The following is a 17,792-nucleotide window of genomic DNA, read 5'->3' on the forward strand; positions in this document are numbered from 1 at the left end:
CCCCCAAGACAAAGGAAAAGGAAAGAGAAGACTTTGTAAAACAGCTCCTGACATGAAGTCAATGTGTCCCAGCTCAAGGTAGTAGGATTCAAAGACCCCGCCCTCCTCAATGAAGGCTCCGGCTTGACCCCCAGCCCCCTCCGCCCCATGCTTATCACACCCAGGCAGCTCCCCCAGGAGTATGAGACAGAAAAGCTGAGCTTCCCGACAGGAAGGCAACCCCAGCCCACCAGTACAGATCTGGACTCAAGCCTCTTCCATACCTGGTGTGAATTTCCTCTCTCACCCTTTTTGTCAGCTGTGAAGCCAGAAGGAAATTACAGCCCACAGGCAGGCAACAACAAAGCCCTACTGGAGACAGGGAATTTTATTAGGAGAGGGTTGTTGGGAGATGGTCCCTGTGTTGAACAGATTATAGGATGGAGTCCTGGAGTGAGGGGGAAGTTGAGGCTGGAGAGTAAGGTGAACACTGGGAAGGGGTCCTGGCCAGGAACATCTATGTCTCTCAGGCAAGGAGCTAGAGTCTCAGAAGCGGCCATGGCGGTGGTCTGGAGAATGCCGGCGGTTCCTTTCTCGGGGACGGTGGCCAGTGTGGGTCCGTGGGGGTGATCTGGGGCCAGGGGTGGAGAAAGCTGTGTTAGGATGGCTGGCAATGATGCAAAGATGTCCCAGGCCTGACTGCCTCTTTGCTCTGCTCTGGGATAGGATGAGGTAGATATTAATGTATCTAGACCCCAGATCATCTTAGGAGAGGTATTGGGGGGATCCAACTTGGAATTGGAAACCCAGGCTTTTAGTTTGGGGTTCCATTTGGTTTGGGGGTTGAGACAGGTGAGGATCTTCAGATAAGGCTCAGGGATATTCTTTTTCTTTCTTTTTTTTTTTGCCATTCATGGGGCTTGAACTCATGACCTGGGCACTGTCTCTAAACTTTTTTTTTTTTTTTTGGTTGGCCATGGGGCCCAAACTCTGGGCCTGGGCACTGTCTCTCAGCTCTTCAACTCAAGACTAGCACTCTACCACTTGAGCCACAGCACCACTTCCAGCTTTTTCTACTTATGTGGTGCTAAAGAATTGAACCCAGGGCCTCATGCATTCGAGGCAGGCACTCTACCACTGAGCCACCTTCCCAGCTCTCCCTAAACTTTGTTACTCAAGGCTAGCACTAAACCACTTTGAACAACAGTGACACTCCCATTTTCTGGTGGTTCACTGGAGCTAGGTCTCATGGACTTTCCTGCCCAATTTAGCTTTGAACTGTGATCCTCAGATCTCAGCCTCCTGAGTGAGTAGCTAGGGTTATAGGCATGAGCCACTAGTGCCCGGCAGGAATATTCTTAGGAAAGAGATAGGTGAGAATTATCTTAGAGAATATGAACTTTAAGGCCTAAGACATCTTGGGATCAGGAACTGGTTGGTGATTCATGCCTATAATTCTAGCTACTCAGGAGGCTGAGATCTGAGGACTGAGGACTGTGGTTCCAAGCCACAGGCAGGAATGTCCATGAGACTCTTACTGCCAATGAACTAGCAAAAAGCTGGAAGTGGAAGTGTGGCTCAAGCAGTATGGCACCCAGACTTAAGCAGAAAAAAACAAGTGATAAGCGCAATGCCCTGAGTTCAAGCCTGGGTACCAGCACAAAACAAAAGAAAAAGCTATCTTGGGTAGTCTGGTTCTGAGGTACCTGCGCCTGGGCCCCCTGCCATACAGCTGCCGGCGCAGGTTCCGGGATATGGGTCGAAGGTGCATGAAATTACAGAAGCCACCACGGGTACATTCCCTGAGAAGAGGGTAGACCACTGTCATTGACAGCCTCAAGAGTCTGCAACTCCGTGCACCCCCTCCCACTCCTGCACAGCCATACCCCATCTCATACTGACGGCAGCATGACTCCCGGAAGTCAGTGACAGGAGACAGTTCAGCATGTACAGCCTGTCCATTGAACCAACGGTTATTGAGTTCAGCCACTGCCCGATCTGCATCTTCTTCTCGCCGGAACTAAGGGGAAAGTGAGTCAGAGAAAACTGAGGAGCTCAAGATCTTCAGGGAAATAGCCGTCTTAGCCTTGGATAGTGAGATCTCAGTGGTGATCAACAGAACACTTCTGAGCTCTAAAGTGGGAGGGAGGGGGAGGACAGTAGCACCTTAACGTAGACATTGCCCACGAGGTGGTCCCCCAGGTTGTCACACACATTCATCTCCTCAATCTCTCCATACTTCTCCTGCAGTTCTGTGAACACTTCCTGCAGAAGGCAAGGAGGAAACTCAGCTCAGCTCCTAGAGCATAGGAAAGCCAGTTTACCCCTGCCAGCCCTCACCTCAAAGAAGTTATCATAATGCTCCTGCACCTCCACGTCGCTCACATGACCTGGAAGAGGAATGCAGGTTGGAATCGGGATGGGAAGATGGCCCAGGCCTGCTGGGGACTGTCCATCCTGCCCTCCCTGCCTCCCTTCCTTTTACTCACAGTGGGATCCGTCTGCAGTCTGGGCCGTGTTCTGTGGATTCCGGTATAGGTTGAGCAGCACTATGGTCTGAACAGATTTTAAAGGGGTAGGGCCTGAGCTCAGAGTGGGGTAGGCTTGCCCTCAAGAATTGGGAAGACCAGGAGACCTTGGGGTCCTGACCAATGCACTAGGCAAAGAGAACTCTACACTTAGGTCCCATCAGAAAGTAGCCAGGGCTGAGCACTGGTGGCTCATGCCTGTCATTCTAGCTACTCAGGAGGCTGAGGAGCAAGGTTCGAAGCCAGCTCGGAGGGGGAAACGCATGTAACTCTCATCTCCAACTAATCAGCAAAAAAGCCAGAAATGAAACTGTGGTTCAAGTGATAGAACGCTAGCCTTGAATAAAAAAGCTCAGGGGCAATGCATAGGCCCTGAGTTCAAGCCCCAGGGATGGCACGCGCGCGCGCGCGCGCACACACACACACACACACACACACACACACACACACACGGGGGAGGGGGGGAGAAGCAGCCAACTGGTGGTAGGATAACTATAGAAACCAGAAAAGGCGGAACCTAGGGATGATGGACAGGTAAAGGGGAAGCCTAAATGGGATGGACCTTAAACCCCGGAAAAGGCGGGAGCTCGAGATGATGGACAGCTGAAAGGGAAACGCCAGGAGGCGTTAACCCGCAGGACGAAGCGCCCGGCCGCGCGTCTCACCTGGCTGAAAGTCGGTTTGTTGTGAAGCCGGGAGCACCGGTCCCCGTGCCGGCAGGCCCCGATCTTAAAGTAAAAAGAGCAGTTAACCCTGGAAAAGGTGCAAAGATAAAAGCTTGAAAACTGAGGGCCGGAGAGGCCGGACACCCCAAGAAACACTACAACCCCTAAACCACCCCACCACTTGGGTCAAGTGTCCTGACGTCCCTGCACCCGTTCTCACTTGTCCTTCTCAGTCCCGAATATCGAAGCTAAATATTCAGCCATGTTGATCCGGACCACCCCCAGCACACACGCTCGCCTGCTCCTGACGTCACTTCCGTTGCCTCGGAGCACTGGGAAATGTAGTTTGTTGGCATTGCTTTCCGAGTCACCGTCACGTGCTTCGAGACTCGCTACCGCGCGTGCGTAGGATCTGGCCACGCCCAAACATCCCTTCCGCGACTGGCGGAGGTTCCCAAGCAGCGCATGCGTACAACCTTGTCTAGCTGGGGGGGGGGGGGGGGAAAAAAAAATACTACAAACTCCATTGAAATCTCGCGCAGACGTCCGTTGTAAAGGATAAAAAAGTCACCCGAGGCAGAAGGAAGCAGCGCCACCGGTGAGTGGTGAGTCCGTTCGAGCCGCCCAGTAAATTTCATCAGTCTTTTCATCCCGGACAGTTTGGGGGGGGGGGTACGTACCCGCTCTGGGGCTTGAACTCAGGGCCTGGACGCCTTCCTGAGCTGCTTTGGCTCAAGCCGAGGACTCCACCACTGGAGCCTCAGCTCCACTTCCGCTTTTTTGGTAGTTAATTGGAGTTAAGAATCTCACTGACTTTTCTGCCCGGGTGTGCTGGCTTCGAATCGTGATCCCCCAGATCTCAGCCTCCTGAACAGCTAGGATGACAGGCCTCAGCCATCTGGCGCCCGGCTTAACCCCGATAATTTATTGATGGGAGTGAGCGTATCTTTCTTTTCACCAGACCTCTTCACGGCCATAGGTAGCTCTGATTCGTTGTAACCGAGGTGGGGTTGGTCCTGAACTTGTCACCCTGGGTCTTTGTTCTGCAGATCCTTGAAACTACCCAGCTTTAGCGCAATTATGAATTTGGAGCGGGTGTCCAATGAGGAGAAGCTGAACCTGTGTCGGAAATACTACCTGGGTAAGGCTGAGCCCCTGGCTGCCTGGGGTTGGGGAGAGGGGATGAGACTAGGCTGCTGAGACTCTCCACCAGCCTGGATTGTGGGTCTCAAGGGGAAAGCAGCTTAGAGATCTGACATTGAATCCTGGGTCTTTGGGAAGAGAGGTGGTGGGTCTTCAGGAAAGAGGAATGTGAGGCCTGCACTTTTTTGTTGTTGTTGGTGGTGGTGTGGGGCTTGAACTCAGGGCCTGGGCGCTGTCCCTGAGTTCTTTTGCTCAAGGATAGCACTTTGCCACATTGAGCCACAGCACCACTTCCAGTTTTCTGGTGGTTAATTGGAGATGAATTTCACGGACTTTCCTGCCCAGGCTGGCATAATAAAGGACCTTATAACTCAGATCTCAGCCTCCTGAGCAGCTAGGACTACAGCCGTGAGCCACCAGCACCTTGCTGCCCATGCACAGGTGTACAAGTTCTGGGGCTAGAACTCAGGACTTGGGTAATGTCTCTGAGTTTTTCTTGCTCAAGGCTAGCATTCTATCATTTGAGCCACAGCTCTTCTACCTGCTTTTGTGGTGGTTAATTGGAAATAAGAGTCTTATGGACTTTCCTGACCAGGCTGGCTTTGAACTGTAATCCTCAGATCTCAGCCTCCTGAGTAGCTAGGTATGAGCTACCAGCCACTGGTTAGGGGTCCACTTCTGAAGAGAGGATGGTAAAAGAATTGGAATTTTGGGTCCAGAGGAGGAGATGGTTGAGAAATCAGATTTCCAGACTCCAGGAAGGAGCCCGGATTTGTAAAGCCTTGACCTTGGAGACTTCAGTTGAACATGAGTATGAGAGAACCTTCCAAAATGGGCCTTCTTCCAGGTGTCTGTGGCTCACACCTCATAATCTTAGCTACTCAGGAGGCTGAGATCTGGAGAATCACAGTTTGAAGCCAACCCTGGTCAAAAAAGTCTGCAGAACTCTTGTCATCAATTAACCAGCAAAACACTGGAAGTGAGCCGTGGCTCAAGTAAGTGAAAAAGCTAAGGGACAGGTCCTGAGTTCAAGCATGGCACATGTATACACATACACACAGAGCTTTGGAGGTGGGAGTTAGGCAGATCTTTATTGATTTATGTCCTAGTGTGGGTTTTTTCCCCCCTCCTTAGGTGGATTTGCTTTCCTGCCTTTTCTCTGGTTGGTGAACATCCTATGGTTCTTCAGAGAGGCCTTCCTCGTCCCAGCCTACACAGAGCAGAGCCAGATCAAAGGCTGTGAGTCCAGGGCAGGAAGGGAGGCCATCCACTGGTGGTGGGAAGGGAGAGTGGAGCCTTCAGAACTCCTTCCTGGTTAGTGGGAGAGGATGAAGGCTGGTCTGAGGAAGTCCTGAGAGCAGCTGGAAGCCAGCTCTCCCCCTACACTCCTGTTCCTCATTATAGATGTCTGGCGTTCTGCTGTGGGCTTCCTCTTCTGGGTGATTGTGCTCACTACCTGGATTACCATCTTCCAGATCTACCGGCCCCGCTGGGGTGCCATTGGGGACTACCTCTCCTTCACCATACCCCTAGGAACCCCCTGACAACTTCAGTACAGGCTGACAATCTGTTCTTTCTCCCTCTATGGGCTCCAAGCTCCTTCTCAAGCCCTAAATGTGTCCATCTCACATCTTCTCCCTGACATGCCATAATAAAGGACCCTAACTTTTGATACTGATTGGTTCATGTCTTTTATCCCAACGATTCAGGAAGTATAAATAGGATCCTGGCCCAAGTTCTCCCACATAAATGTAACGCTCCCACTTAGAAAATAAAAGCAAAAAGAGCTGGGGGTGGTGGCTCAAACAGTAGAGCACTTGCCTAGCAAGGGCAAGGCCTTGAGTACAACCCCCCCCCCCCGTTCTGCCACAACAACAATGAAAAATACCTTGATGCTCCCTATGACCCTTTCAAATATTTTTTTTTTCTTTGTCGGTGGTAGGGCTTGAACTCGAAACCTGGGCACTGTCTCTGAGCTCTGTTGCTCAAGGCTCATTTTCTACCACGTTGAACGACAGCTCCACTTCTGGTTTTTTTGAGTAGTTAATTGGAGATAAGAGTCTCATAGGGATTTTTCTGACACGGCTGGCTTGGAACTATGGCCCTCAGATCTCAGCCTCCTGAGTAGTTGGATTACAGGTGTGGTGTGAGCCACTGGTGCCTGGCCTTGTCATTTTTTTTTCCAAACTATAAATTGCGACTGGAGTGGGGGAGGGGGACTGACAATGACACCTTGCAATGTTTTTCCTATCTGATTATTGGGTGTCTTTCATTCTGTAAAAGACAGTCCATTAGTACAAGGATTTTTGTGTGTTTTTTTTTGCACTGCAATATCCATACAGTTTAAGATGAATGCCTAGCACACTAATAGTTTGAAACCTAGTCATACCTGAAAAGACCCAGCAGGTAGTTGGCATCTAGTGAGAGCTCCGTAAGAGAGGATCTAGCCTGATCCCAGTCTAGGTATCCGTTTCAGGGACTAAATCCAATTTCCTGAGTAGTTAAGTCAAATTCTGTAAATAGCTAAATTGGTGTTGCTACAACTGAAGACTACAAGTCCCAGGAGGCACCACGGTGCGCGAGGCGGGGGGGGGGGCCGCACTCTGTTTCCCATCGTGCCCCGCGCGGCGCAGGCGTTGTTACTCCCCCTGAGTCTAGGTAGGTGGAACTACAACTCCCAGGAGGCATCTTGCGTTATCGTTGATTTGTTTCCGGAAACGGGGCCCACCCAAGAAGGTGGACTTACATAGCTGGGAGGTGCTGGCTGTAGCTGCCGATTGGTTCGGGGAGGAGATTGACGGCTTCCCTGACTAATAGGAACAGGTAACTGCTGAAGGGGGGCCCGCCTCCAGAAAGCGAAAAAAGGGAGGTAGTGTCCCCGGCGGCTGTCGTGGCTGTACATTGCTTAGGTTGGACGTGCAACCCGTGCACCCGCTTACGTTTGGTCTCTCCTGCCTGCTGCTTTTGGATTTTTTTTTCTGCTGGCCAGAAACCGATCTTAACCATGTTCCCAGTGAAGGTGAAAGTGGAGAAATCAGGTGAGGATCCCAAGGTTTGGGCGCGGGGGTGGGGGTGGGGGCGCACCGGACGATCTAGGTAGGGGAGGCCTTGACGGACAGCTCCATCACGAAAAGGCGGGCTCCATGACTTCGCCCTGCAGCCCGTCTGACCATCGCTGTAACAGGCGGCAAGCGATGGCTGCTACCTTCACACCCTCCCAATATGCTCCCAGGAGCTCTGAGATTAAACTGCTGTTGCCAAAAGTTGTGTGTGAGGGTCCCAAATCGGTAACTCCGTGAAGGGATCCTTTTCTTGGCTTTGTGCGATGGGCCCACAGTGCAAGGACTATTAATCCTCGCGATCGCTGTATTCCAATAATTCCAAGACTCAGGAAAGTCCTGCGGGAATCAAGCTCAGGTACAGGAAGTCATCCTGGATTGGAGCAGAGGTGATGAGAAGTAGCGTAGAGAGGCCCAGAATCCAGACAGAAAATAATTGTAAGATGGGGTAGCGTGTTAAATGGGATAAAGTGTTAATAAAAAAACAAAATACGAATCAGTCAGGAAGTTGGTAACTCATGCCTGTATTTCTAGCTACTAAGGAGGCTGAGATCTGGAGGATCATACTTGAGAGGTCAGCCCACGCAGAGAAGTCTCTGAGACTCCCATCTCCAATAGCAAAATCAGCAGCTGGAGGCATGACTCAAATGGTAGAACACCAAAGCAGCATGCAAGCCAAGGGAGCTTGAGGCCCTTAGTTCAAACAGAATACCAATAATAATAAGACTGGGTCTGAAAATACATATATCCTACATAAATACTGGAGCTGCAGCAATAATCTCTATAGCCTTAGCTCCTAGAGAGGCTAAAGCAGGTGAATCACTGAATTCAGAATCTCAGAGCCTGCCTGGAGCAACAATGCAGGGCGGGGGGTGGGGGGGTGGTAACTGAGGCTTGAATTCAGGTCCTGGGTGCTGTGTGTTCACTTTTTTTACTCAACTGGTGCTGTACCACTTGAACCACAACTCCACTTTTGGCTTTCTTTGGTTGTTTACTGGAGATAAGAGTCTCACATTTCCTGACTGGGCTGGTTTTAGATTGTGATTTTTAAATCTGAGACACTGAGGCCAGTGGCAAGACCCTAGTAAAAAAAAAAAAAAAAGGGGGTGTAGTGGATGTTTCCAGGCTATGAGATCCACAACTTGAGATTGAGGAAAGCCAAAGCTGAGGACAGAGATATGGGCACCATTCATTCATCCCTTTGGTTCCTGCCCATGGCTCATTAGTGCAATCTCGCTTGTACCATCCCTGTCATTAGTCTGTTCCCTGTGAGTGACACTGGTCAACCCAGTGTGGGCCAGTCTCTGCCCAGGTGGATCAAATACACACACAGCTGACTCCTGCTTGGTACCCTCTTCCTGCAGAGTTGGAGATGGCCAAGGCCCGGAACCAGCTGGATGCCGTTCTGCAGTGCCTGTTGGAAAAGAGTCACATGGACAGGTTGGGACCTGGTCCCGCTGGGGTTCAGGGCTGTGTGTTGTGGCAGGTTGGATGCTCTGATCCTGGGTGAATCGGGTTGAGACTCCAGGGGAGAAGGGTATCTCACAGGAGGCCACTCCATACTGTCCCACGCCTGAGTCTTGGTAGCTAAGCTTCAGTTCTCTTCTCCTACCAGGGAGCGACTGGATGAGGAAGCTGGGAAAACTACCTCAGACACCCACAACAAGTAAGGAGGTTTTTATTTATTTGTTCGTGGTTGGTTGTGGGGCTTGAACTCAGGGCCTGGGCTCTGTCCCTGAGCTTCTTTTGCTCAAGGGTAGCACTCTACCACTTGAACCACAGCACCACTTCTGACTTTTTCTGTTTGTGTGCTACTGAGGAATTGAACCCAGGGCTTCATGCATGCTAGGCAAGCACTCTACCACTGAGCCACATTCCCAGCTGTTGTTACTGTTTTGTGCCAGTTTTAGGGCTTGAACCCAGGGCCTTTTTGTCTTGCCTGGCTTTTTTTTTTTTTTTTCCCTCAAGGATGGAATTCTACCACTTGAACCACAGCCCCACTTCCAGGTGGTTTTGTTTCTGTTTATTTTTTTGCTGGTTAATTAGAGATAAGAGCCTCACAGATTTGTCTGCCTGGGCTGGCTCTGAACCAGCAGCCTCAGATCTTAGCCTCCTGAGTAGCTAGGAGGACAGAGGTGAGCCACTGGCGCCCAGCAGGTGTTTTGGTGACATCTGGGCAGTTAAGCCCTGCCCACCCCACCCTGGGCAAGTTCCATCGCAGCCCTCAGCACTCACCTATGTGAAGATGAGGGACAGAGGTGGAGCACGAAGCCTACTTAGTGGTGGGGGGAGAGGGGCAAGTATCCCCAGGGTGTCTTTTGTGGGAACTTCAGTGGGTGTTTATTTGAGGGTCCCCTTGCTAATGCCCTGTCTCTGCCCCCCCCCCCCCCCAGGGATTGCTCCATCACAGCTACTGGAAAAAGGTAAGATGACAGAGTTCCAGCCAGCTGCAGGTGAGATGCTTAGCCCCGCCCTGGTCCTGACAGTCTCCGCCCCCACACAGGCCATCTGCTCGCTTCCCTCACCAGCGGAGGAAGAAGAGGAGGGAGATGGAGGACGGCCTGGCCGAGGGAGGGCCTCAGCGATCCAGTAAGTATGCCTGTGGCCCTAGGCGAGGGTGGGCAAGGGAGCCAGGGGCTCCACGATGGTGCTCACTCCCCTCCCACCCCCACCACCCCAGACACATATGTGATCAAGCTGTTTGACCGGAGTGTGGACTTGGCTCAGTTCAGTGAGAACACACCGCTGTACCCAATCTGCCGAGCCTGGATGCGTAACAGCCCTGCAATGCGAGAGCGGGAGCGTTCCCCCAGCTCACCACTGCCCCCGCTGCCGGAGGATGAGGAGGTGGGATGGGTGGGTGGGTGCCAGCCCAGAGTCAGGGTGGGCAGTGGGGTCGACAGGCTCAAGGAATGCTCCTCCCGTGCATGCTAGTGATAGGTAGGCATACGTCTCAACCTAGCGGTGTACATGGCTCACACCTGTCATCCTCGCTACCTCAGAAGGCTGAGATCTGAGGATCACGGTTCCCAGCCAGGCAGGAAAGGAAAATCGGTGAGACATCTCCAATGAACCACCAGAAAACTGGAAGTGGAGCTGTGGCTTAAGTGGTAGAATACTAACCTTGAGCTTAGAAAAGGCTAAGGGACAGCACCGAGAACCTGAATTCAAGCCCCAGTGTTGGCATATATATATATATATATATATATATATATATATATATATATACACACACACACACACACACACACACACACACAAAGTGGTGAATTAGGTAGGGCCCAGCTATGTACCCTCAAACTAGAGGTATGGATGGAGGTCCCTAGGGCAGACAGATAGGGCTTCCTAACTTGGAGGAAAAGGGAACAGGGCTCCCCAGACAGGTCTACCTGACTTCTAAGATTCAGCGTCTCCAAAAACTTAACAGACTGGTCAGGGATCATTAATGCAGACAGTGTGGTTATCAGATGTGGCCTGGGTCAGCAGCTAAGGGACCCTCTGGGCTGCTTAGGGATAGCTGGTGCAGGGGGGTGGGGTGTTAACCATCTGATCTGAGAGGGTAGACAGACATGACCCTGCTCTTTTTTTTTTTTTTTTTTTGGTGCCAGCACTTCGGCTTGAACTCAGAGCCTAGGCACTGTCCCTTAGTTTTATTTGCTCAAGACTGATACTCTACCACTTGAGCCATAGCTCAACTTGTGGCTTTTTAGTGGTTCTTTGGAGATGAGAATCTCACAGACTTTACTGCCTGGGCTGGCTTCAAACCATGATCTTCAGATCTCAGCCTTCTGAGTAGCTAGGCTGACAGACATGAGCCACTGGCACCTGGTTATATCTCACCCTTTGAACTGCTAAGATCACAGCAGACCTGGCCACTATGTCCTGGGGAATGGTGAGAATCTAGATGACACAAACATGATTCCTAGACGACTCCCTGAAGCAGGCAGGCTGCATCTGCCCTGGACTGACAGGTGTAGTGTGTCTCTGGAGCAAGCATCCTGTTTCTGTTGTTGAAGCATAACTTCTCCAAGCATGGGTTTCTTGGTGAGACCTTCATGACGCTTGTCACTGGAAAAGGGAGGAAAGGGTAACCGCCACACTTAATTAACCCTTGGGCCTGGTATGGGGCCCCTCCCTATCCCCCCCAGGGTTCAGAGGTCACCAACAGCAAGAGTCATGATGTATACAAGCTGCCTCCACCCACGGCTCCAGGACCACCAGGCGAGGCCTGCAGATCCCGCATTCCATCCCCGCTGCAGCCAGAGACCCAAGGCACCCCAGAAGATGAGGTGGGTCTGCAAGGCTGATGGGTGACAGAATGAGGGCCCCTGGGGCAGGACTGGTGACCGTGGCATCCTTGACCCTGGAGGCAGAGACAGGAAGGTGGAATTTGTAGGGAAGAAGTGGTCAGATGTGGCCACCCAGCCTGCCCTCTCTGTCCACACAGCCCTCTGAGCCCGAGCCTTCCCCCTCTACACTCATTTATCGCAACATGCAGCGCTGGAAACGCATCCGCCAGAGGTGAGCATCCATCATCTTGCTTTCCCTCCTCTATGGCTGCCTGTGCCATTACTGAGGCCTTCCTCTGCCTTCTGCCTCCCCTAGGTGGAAGGAGGCATCTCATCGGAACCAGCTTCGATACTCAGAAAGCATGAAGATCCTGCGGGAGATGTATGATCGCCAGTGATGTGCCTGACCCCTCCCCTTCCTCACCCCAATAAACATGTTCTACCCCCCCAACCCTGTGTTCCAGCCCCTCCCTTCCTGGCCAGACAGGAAGCAGTTGACACAGGTCTAACATCTTTATTAGTGACAGGAAGCCAGGCTGTGGGAATGAAAGCTGGCTGCTTAGTTGGCTCTTGGAGTATGTGGAGTTGGAGGGCGTTGTCTAGAATATCTATCAGGCTGGAGGGTCTGGAATTCTGGACAAGACTGCTAGTGAGTTGGGAGGGGAACGTAGCACACGCACCTAGTCTGAGAAATCTACAGTTTGAAGTTGGGGTCCTGTTTGGCCTGTTTAGTTTTCCTAAGGATTGGGAGTCTGTAGAAGGGGTCTAATAGGAATTCAAGAATGTGGGTGAGTGGCTGGGGTTTCAGGTAAGAAAATAGGCTTGGGGTAGGGGAGTGTCTTTGAGGGCAGGATCTAGAGTCTTGGGGACAAGGCCTGGTCTGTCTGCAGTGGGAGATCCCTTGCAGTCTGGGGCATGTGGAGGGGTGAGGGAGTTTTTGCCTGACTAGAAGGGAATGGGGGGGTGTTTACACTCTTATCATCTGTTGGGGGGAGGGCAGATATTTCATTGGAATCAGGAATGCAGGAGGGAGCCCTAGAGGGATATAAGCCAAGAAAGTGGGGTGGGGTGCTGGGTTGAGGGGGCGGTCTGAGGCTGGCCAGGCTAGGCCGTCAAGGCCCAGTACAAGGCAGAATTTGGGTTGGGTCAGAGGGGCTGTCTTGGCGCCGTCGGGGGTCTGGCTAGGCGGAGTCAGATAGGCTTTTTTCAAAAGAGCCCAAGTGGCTCTCAGGATTCAGATGCTCCGCATCTCCTACTTGGCTGCAGTCGGTGATGGCAGTGGGGCCTGGGCCGGAGCTGGTGCGGCCTGGATGGACAGGACGCCCTCGGGGGACAGCGCCGAGGTCACGGCCGCGGGGTCCACACCGGGAGGCAGGCGGTAGCGACGGTGGAACTCGCGGGCAATGAACCCATGCTCATCCTGGCAGGGGAGAGGGGCTTCAGCTGGCCACGCCCCTCCCCGGCCACGCCCTCTAAGGCAACACTGGTCCGGCTATTCGACCTGGCCACGCCTATTTTGGAAACCCCGCCCTCCGCAACACAACCCCCCCTACAGATCACACCCATCCCCTTGGCCACGCCCCCTTGCACTTGAGCAAGTCTCCCGCCGGGTCCAGGAGCTCACCGGGCGCTCCTCGTGGCGCGCGTGCACCTCGACGTGATCACCAACCACCTTGACAGCGATTTCCTCTGGGGAGAAATGCTTCACGTCCAACAGTACCGAGAAATGGCCGGGATCCGTGGACACCTGAGCACAGCGAGCACGGGCAGGGGAGTCATCCGACGGGGGTCATCCACCGAGGATCTATCCTCGTCCCCGCCCCCAGTCGGTTGGTTCTGGTACTACAGCACCTCAGGCCTCAGTACCTGGGGAGTCGGCCCCCTTCCATCTTATGTCCCCTTTCACCCGCGACCCCTGGGATCCCCCTCTCGTTCATACAGGGCCCCTCCCCTTGCAAGGTTAGGGACCTCCGCCTGCCCAGAGGGAGCTTGTCTGCCCTTCCCCACCGGTGTCACCGAGTCACGCAGTAGCCATGCCCTCGCCACAAGGGCTCTTATTCTCCTCCCTTCCCCCCCTCCCTCCAGCCACGGCCAAGATGCCTCTTTTCCCCCAGTCTTCAGAGCCCTGGGGTCACCGGACCTCCCTCCCCCTCCGCAGTTACTGGTTCCCTTCCATTTCAGAATGGCTTATCAAGTCACAGAATTCTTCCTAACCCTTTACCTGTCCAGGAGAGACACCACACCATTTCCAATCCTTCACCTTTTACCCCCAGATTCCCTGGGTCACCAGCCTCCTTTGAAGGCCTCAAGACTTTCCTGGGAGTGACCCAGCCTTTTCACTCGCCTCGGAATTCTGAGACCCTTTCACAGTGACAAGGACACACACACACACACACACACACACACACACACACAACCCTTTAACTCACTAGAATAACAGTTTTCGATATTCCATACTCGGGGACCTCTGGAAAGTCCTCTGAGTGCCACAATTTTCCACTCTGTTAAAAATCACCTCTCTATCCCCGCGCCCTCCCTTCCCAGGTTAACACAGAAACTCCCCACCACCACCACCCCCCAGCTTTGTCGAAGTATCCCTGCCCCAGGCCTGGGCACCTGGGCAGTGGGCAGTGCCACACTGGGGGCACGCAGGTAATAGGGGGCGATCGCGGCAGGGCAGAGCGCAGCCAGCTCTGCCTCCAACAGCCCTTCGCCGAAACGCTGATCAAAGAGACGTCCCGGAGTAGAAAATCCCGGCAATGGAGCCGAAGCACGACGCAGCCAAGACGGCTGCACAGGCACCGGGATCTCCATCCTGTTCCTCTGCCGCCGTCCGGGGCTCTACGATTCCCCTTCGTCCCCAGCTGCTTATTTATAGTGTGCCCGGTGCCAGCCCCTTGGCCTGGCCTCTCCGGGACATCTGGATCGTGGCCAGACTCGGCCATTAGTATCCTTATTTAGAAACCCGATAATGACTTAGCCATTCATTAGGCGCCTACTGGATGCCTCGGAGAGGACCCCAGGGAAATCTCAATTCAATTTTCTTTTCAGCTTTCAGGAAGGGAAACTAAGGCATATTGAGGGACGGACCCTTGGCGGTGTAGAGAACACAACGTGCCCCTCTAACCCCCATCTCCAACCCCCCCCCCAAGTTTCCTCAGTTCCCTTAATCCATCCCACCCCTCTGGCAACTATGAGGATGACGCAGAGACCTTGGGAGCAGATTCCTGGAAAATGTGGTGGCAAGGCCAGACTGTCAGGAGGACACTGAACAGACCCTACCCCCACCTCCAGCAGGACCTTAGGCCCAGCCCCCCTTTCCGCCCCCGCAGGTCGGGCCTAATTCTGTGCCTCTGACTCAGCCTTGGGTGCACAGCGGCCAGGGGGCGTGAGCACAACACTCCAGTCTGGCCCCTCGGGGGCCGCGCGTCGGAGCCCAAAATAGCTCATTTTGATCCCGCTACCTGGGCCAGGAGCCCGGGCCTGGCAAGTGGTGCAACCAGCTGCTACTGCGGCAAGAAGGAAGTGGCTAGGTGATCATCGGGACCGGCTGGCTGACCCAAATAAAGGAGGGCTAGACGCCCAATTGCCTTGTAACGAGTAGAACAGGAATGAGACTGGAACAGGGAGGTTTCTTGTGTAGTCACCAAGAGAGGTGAGAAAGCAAGAGTGCAAGGAAAGCTAATGTACTCGCCCCCAGGTTCTAGCCCAGCCTTAGATCCTGTCCATTGGTCCATACTCTTGCCTATCACTTCTGCACGCTACAGCCTCTCCAATCAGACACAGGCTTTCAAGAAGGCCAATCTCACAGCCAATCACAAGACCCCCTCGGCTGCCCACTTTACAATTCCTTTTATTTCCCTCTCCACTATTGGTCGTCTTGAACGCCACTCTCTTCCAGCGAGGGGCGGGGCTGAAAGGGCATTGCTAAGCGACACGGATGCGCGAGGTGTCTGTCGGGTGAACGAACTAAGCAGGGTCCAGCCATCAAGTAGCTGCGGGATGGACCGCAGGTGAGGCTGATCGCTCTTCCGGAGACCACGGGAAGCCAAGGGAGGTCCCAGGGCGAGAACAGCAACAGGTTCTCGAGGAACTGAAGCGTTGGGCTAGGCCGCACTGGAACTACAACTCCCAACCTCCTGCCCAGCCTCGGGCAGCTCCAGCTGTAGACTTCACCTCCCGAGGGGGCTGTCAACCTCTCACACCCTCTCTGGGCGGCCCTCAGGCATTATTTGCCCCGGGGGTGCCCAAAGGCAGCTTGTAAATTCAGCTTATTTTTTTTGAAATTGCCTCCAGGCACCCATGGGCGTTGTCTTTGTTTCTCGCGAGGTGGAGCCAGCCCGGTGAATCCTGGGAATTGTAGTCCACTTACTCTATTCCCAAGGACTTAAGGGAAATGTGCAGTAAAGGATGTAGTAATTGTTACCCGAGCAGCAGCACTCTAGAATCCCCTGGGAAGTGTTTAAGAAGATGGAAATACTAATTACCCTGATTCGACCATTATACCTTGTTATATATGTATTGAGTTATCAAACTGTACCTTTATAAATGTGTACATTTAGCCTGTGTCAATTTATTTTTTGTGTGTGTGCTAGTCCTGGGACTTGAACTCAGGGCCTGGGTGCTGCCCCAGCTTTTTCAGTCCAGGCTGGTGCTGACCATTTGAACAACACCTCCACTTGTGGCTTTTTGCTGGTTATTTGGAGAAAAGGGTCTGTTGGACACTTCTGCCCATGCTGGCTTCTAATCATGATCCTCTGATCTCAGACTCCTGAGTTGTCAGGATTACAGGCATGAGTTGCCAGCGCCTGGCATGGCTGTGGTTTTAGAAGGCCCTTCTGTCGTTATTTTGAATGTGCAATAGTGCTTCATAAAATTATAATCTGTTGGGCTGGGAAGTTGGCTCAGTGGTAGAGCACTTGCCTTGCATGCATGAGGCCCTGGGTTCGATTCCTCAGCACCACATAAGAAAAAAGCTGGAAGAAGTGTTGTGGCTCAAGTGGTAGAGTGCTAGCCTTGAGCTGAAGAGCTGAGGGACAGCGCCCAGGCCCAGAGTTCAGGCCCCATGACTGGACCCCCCAAAAAATATAATCTGTTGCTTTCAGGAATCCATGCTCATGATCTGGTTCTTCCTTTCTCATTTCTTATAGTTTCTCAGTTCTTTCTACCCAAGACAGCCCCTTTGGAGATACTCTGGGTCAAAGCCATTACTGGCCATCCAAAAGCCAGACCTGGTGTCCCAAGGTAAGGAGAGTGCTGGGTTCTAGCCTGTCAACCAGGAGTGACTACTAGAGGAATGTCATGTGTAGATAGATTAAGAGACAGCCTCAGTCAGGTATTAGTGGCTTGCTTATGCCTGTCATCCTAGCTACTTAGGAGGCTGAGATATAAAGATCAGTGTTTGAAATCAGCCTGGGCAGGAAAGTCCATGAGTCTCATTTCCAGTGAAATACCAAAAAGCCAGAAATGGAGGTGTGGCTAAAGTGGCAGAACACTAGCCTTGAGTGAAAAAGCTAAGGGACAGCACTAGTCTCTTGAATTAAAGCCCCAGTACTGATACACACACACACACACACACACACACACACACACACACACACACGAGGTTGAACTCACATTTCCTCCCTATAGCTCTCCCTGTCCAGCTCTCTGCCACCTGGATCTGCCACCATTTCCCCCAGTTACCCTGGGTTGTTCACAGTGGAATAACCTCATGGGGTTTGTTTCTCCTCTTCTGGACTGAGATACTCATGCCTTTGCTCCATACAAAGTTGATTTCTCAGCTCTTGCATTATCTTCTGGTCTTCTCCCTCATCTTAGCCCTTAAGCCCATCCAGGTCTCAGAGATCCAGTCTCCCACAGGCTCCCAAAGCTGCAAGCGATTCCTCTGAGCTGTTAGAGGACTCCTGGCCATCTAGTTCAGCGACCCCATCCCCACCCAGCACTAATGATGGACAGATGGGCACCTTGCCACCCACCCTGATGGACAGCGAGGACTCTGTGGTGGCCAAGTAAATATCAGAAGTCCTGAGTGGGGGCTGGGAAGGTGGCTCAGTGGTAGAGCGCTTGCCTTGCATGCCAGAGGCCCTGGGTTCGATTCCTCAGCACCACATAAGAAAAAAACCGGAA

At 52.7% G+C, this 17,792-nt stretch overlaps 5 protein-coding genes across 7 annotated transcripts in view; 3 read left to right on the forward strand and 2 right to left on the reverse strand.

The window, feature by feature from the left end:
* Positions 1–349: 349 nt before the first annotated feature.
* On the reverse strand, positions 350–3,475 carry U2af1l4 (U2 small nuclear RNA auxiliary factor 1-like 4). Of its 2 annotated transcripts, XM_013026259.1 has the most exons (8): positions 3,393–3,475; positions 3,173–3,260; positions 2,469–2,535; positions 2,320–2,369; positions 2,146–2,244; positions 1,866–1,999; positions 1,686–1,781; positions 350–610 (listed from the first exon to the last, which is right to left on the reverse strand). In XM_013026259.1, exons 1-8 carry the CDS (start codon positions 3,434–3,436, stop codon positions 526–528), a joined length of 663 nt encoding a protein of 220 aa, XP_012881713.1. In that variant the 5' UTR covers positions 3,437–3,475; the 3' UTR covers positions 350–525. The 2 variants fall into 2 exon arrangements, with proteins under 2 accessions (XP_012881713.1, XP_012881714.1); XM_013026260.1 differs by lacking the exon at positions 1,686–1,781.
* Positions 3,476–3,617: 142 nt separating this feature from the next.
* Positions 3,618–5,993, forward strand: Psenen (presenilin enhancer gamma secretase subunit). 2 transcript variants are annotated; one of them, XM_013026271.1, is made up of 4 exons: positions 3,618–3,770; positions 4,222–4,313; positions 5,450–5,554; positions 5,720–5,993. In XM_013026271.1, the coding sequence occupies exons 2-4, from the start codon at positions 4,253–4,255 to the stop codon at positions 5,857–5,859; spliced, it is 306 nt and encodes a 101-aa protein (XP_012881725.1). In that variant the 5' UTR covers positions 3,618–3,770; positions 4,222–4,252; the 3' UTR covers positions 5,860–5,993. The 2 variants fall into 2 exon arrangements, with proteins under 2 accessions (XP_012881725.1, XP_012881724.1); XM_013026270.1 differs by having other exon boundaries at positions 3,619–3,777.
* A 1,206-nt stretch (positions 5,994–7,199) lies between these two features.
* Positions 7,200–12,116, forward strand: Lin37 (lin-37 DREAM MuvB core complex component). The gene is made up of 9 exons (XM_013026255.1): positions 7,200–7,353; positions 8,739–8,814; positions 8,990–9,040; positions 9,768–9,797; positions 9,878–9,963; positions 10,055–10,221; positions 11,523–11,663; positions 11,822–11,895; positions 11,980–12,116. The coding sequence occupies exons 1-9, from the start codon at positions 7,320–7,322 to the stop codon at positions 12,059–12,061; spliced, it is 741 nt and encodes a 246-aa protein (XP_012881709.1). The 5' UTR covers positions 7,200–7,319; the 3' UTR covers positions 12,062–12,116.
* A 52-nt stretch (positions 12,117–12,168) lies between these two features.
* On the reverse strand, positions 12,169–14,716 carry Hspb6 (heat shock protein, alpha-crystallin-related, B6). Its single transcript, XM_013026291.1, has 3 exons — positions 14,280–14,716; positions 13,288–13,410; positions 12,169–13,083 (listed from the first exon to the last, which is right to left on the reverse strand). Exons 1-3 carry the CDS (start codon positions 14,475–14,477, stop codon positions 12,916–12,918), a joined length of 489 nt encoding a protein of 162 aa, XP_012881745.1. The 5' UTR covers positions 14,478–14,716; the 3' UTR covers positions 12,169–12,915.
* Positions 14,717–15,604: 888 nt separating this feature from the next.
* Positions 15,605–17,792, forward strand: part of Proser3 (proline and serine rich 3) — a 12,812-nt gene continuing 10,624 nt past the window's right edge. The window contains 3 exon segments of the mRNA XM_013026178.1: positions 15,605–15,676; positions 16,814–16,907; positions 17,484–17,687. Coding sequence (XP_012881632.1) covers positions 15,666–15,676; positions 16,814–16,907; positions 17,484–17,687 — 309 coding nt within the window. The 5' untranslated portion in view covers positions 15,605–15,665.

This window comes from Dipodomys ordii, unplaced genomic scaffold (assembly GCF_000151885.1).
Source record: "Dipodomys ordii isolate 6190 unplaced genomic scaffold, Dord_2.0 Scaffold92, whole genome shotgun sequence".
Lineage (NCBI taxonomy): Eukaryota > Metazoa > Chordata > Mammalia > Rodentia > Heteromyidae > Dipodomys > Dipodomys ordii.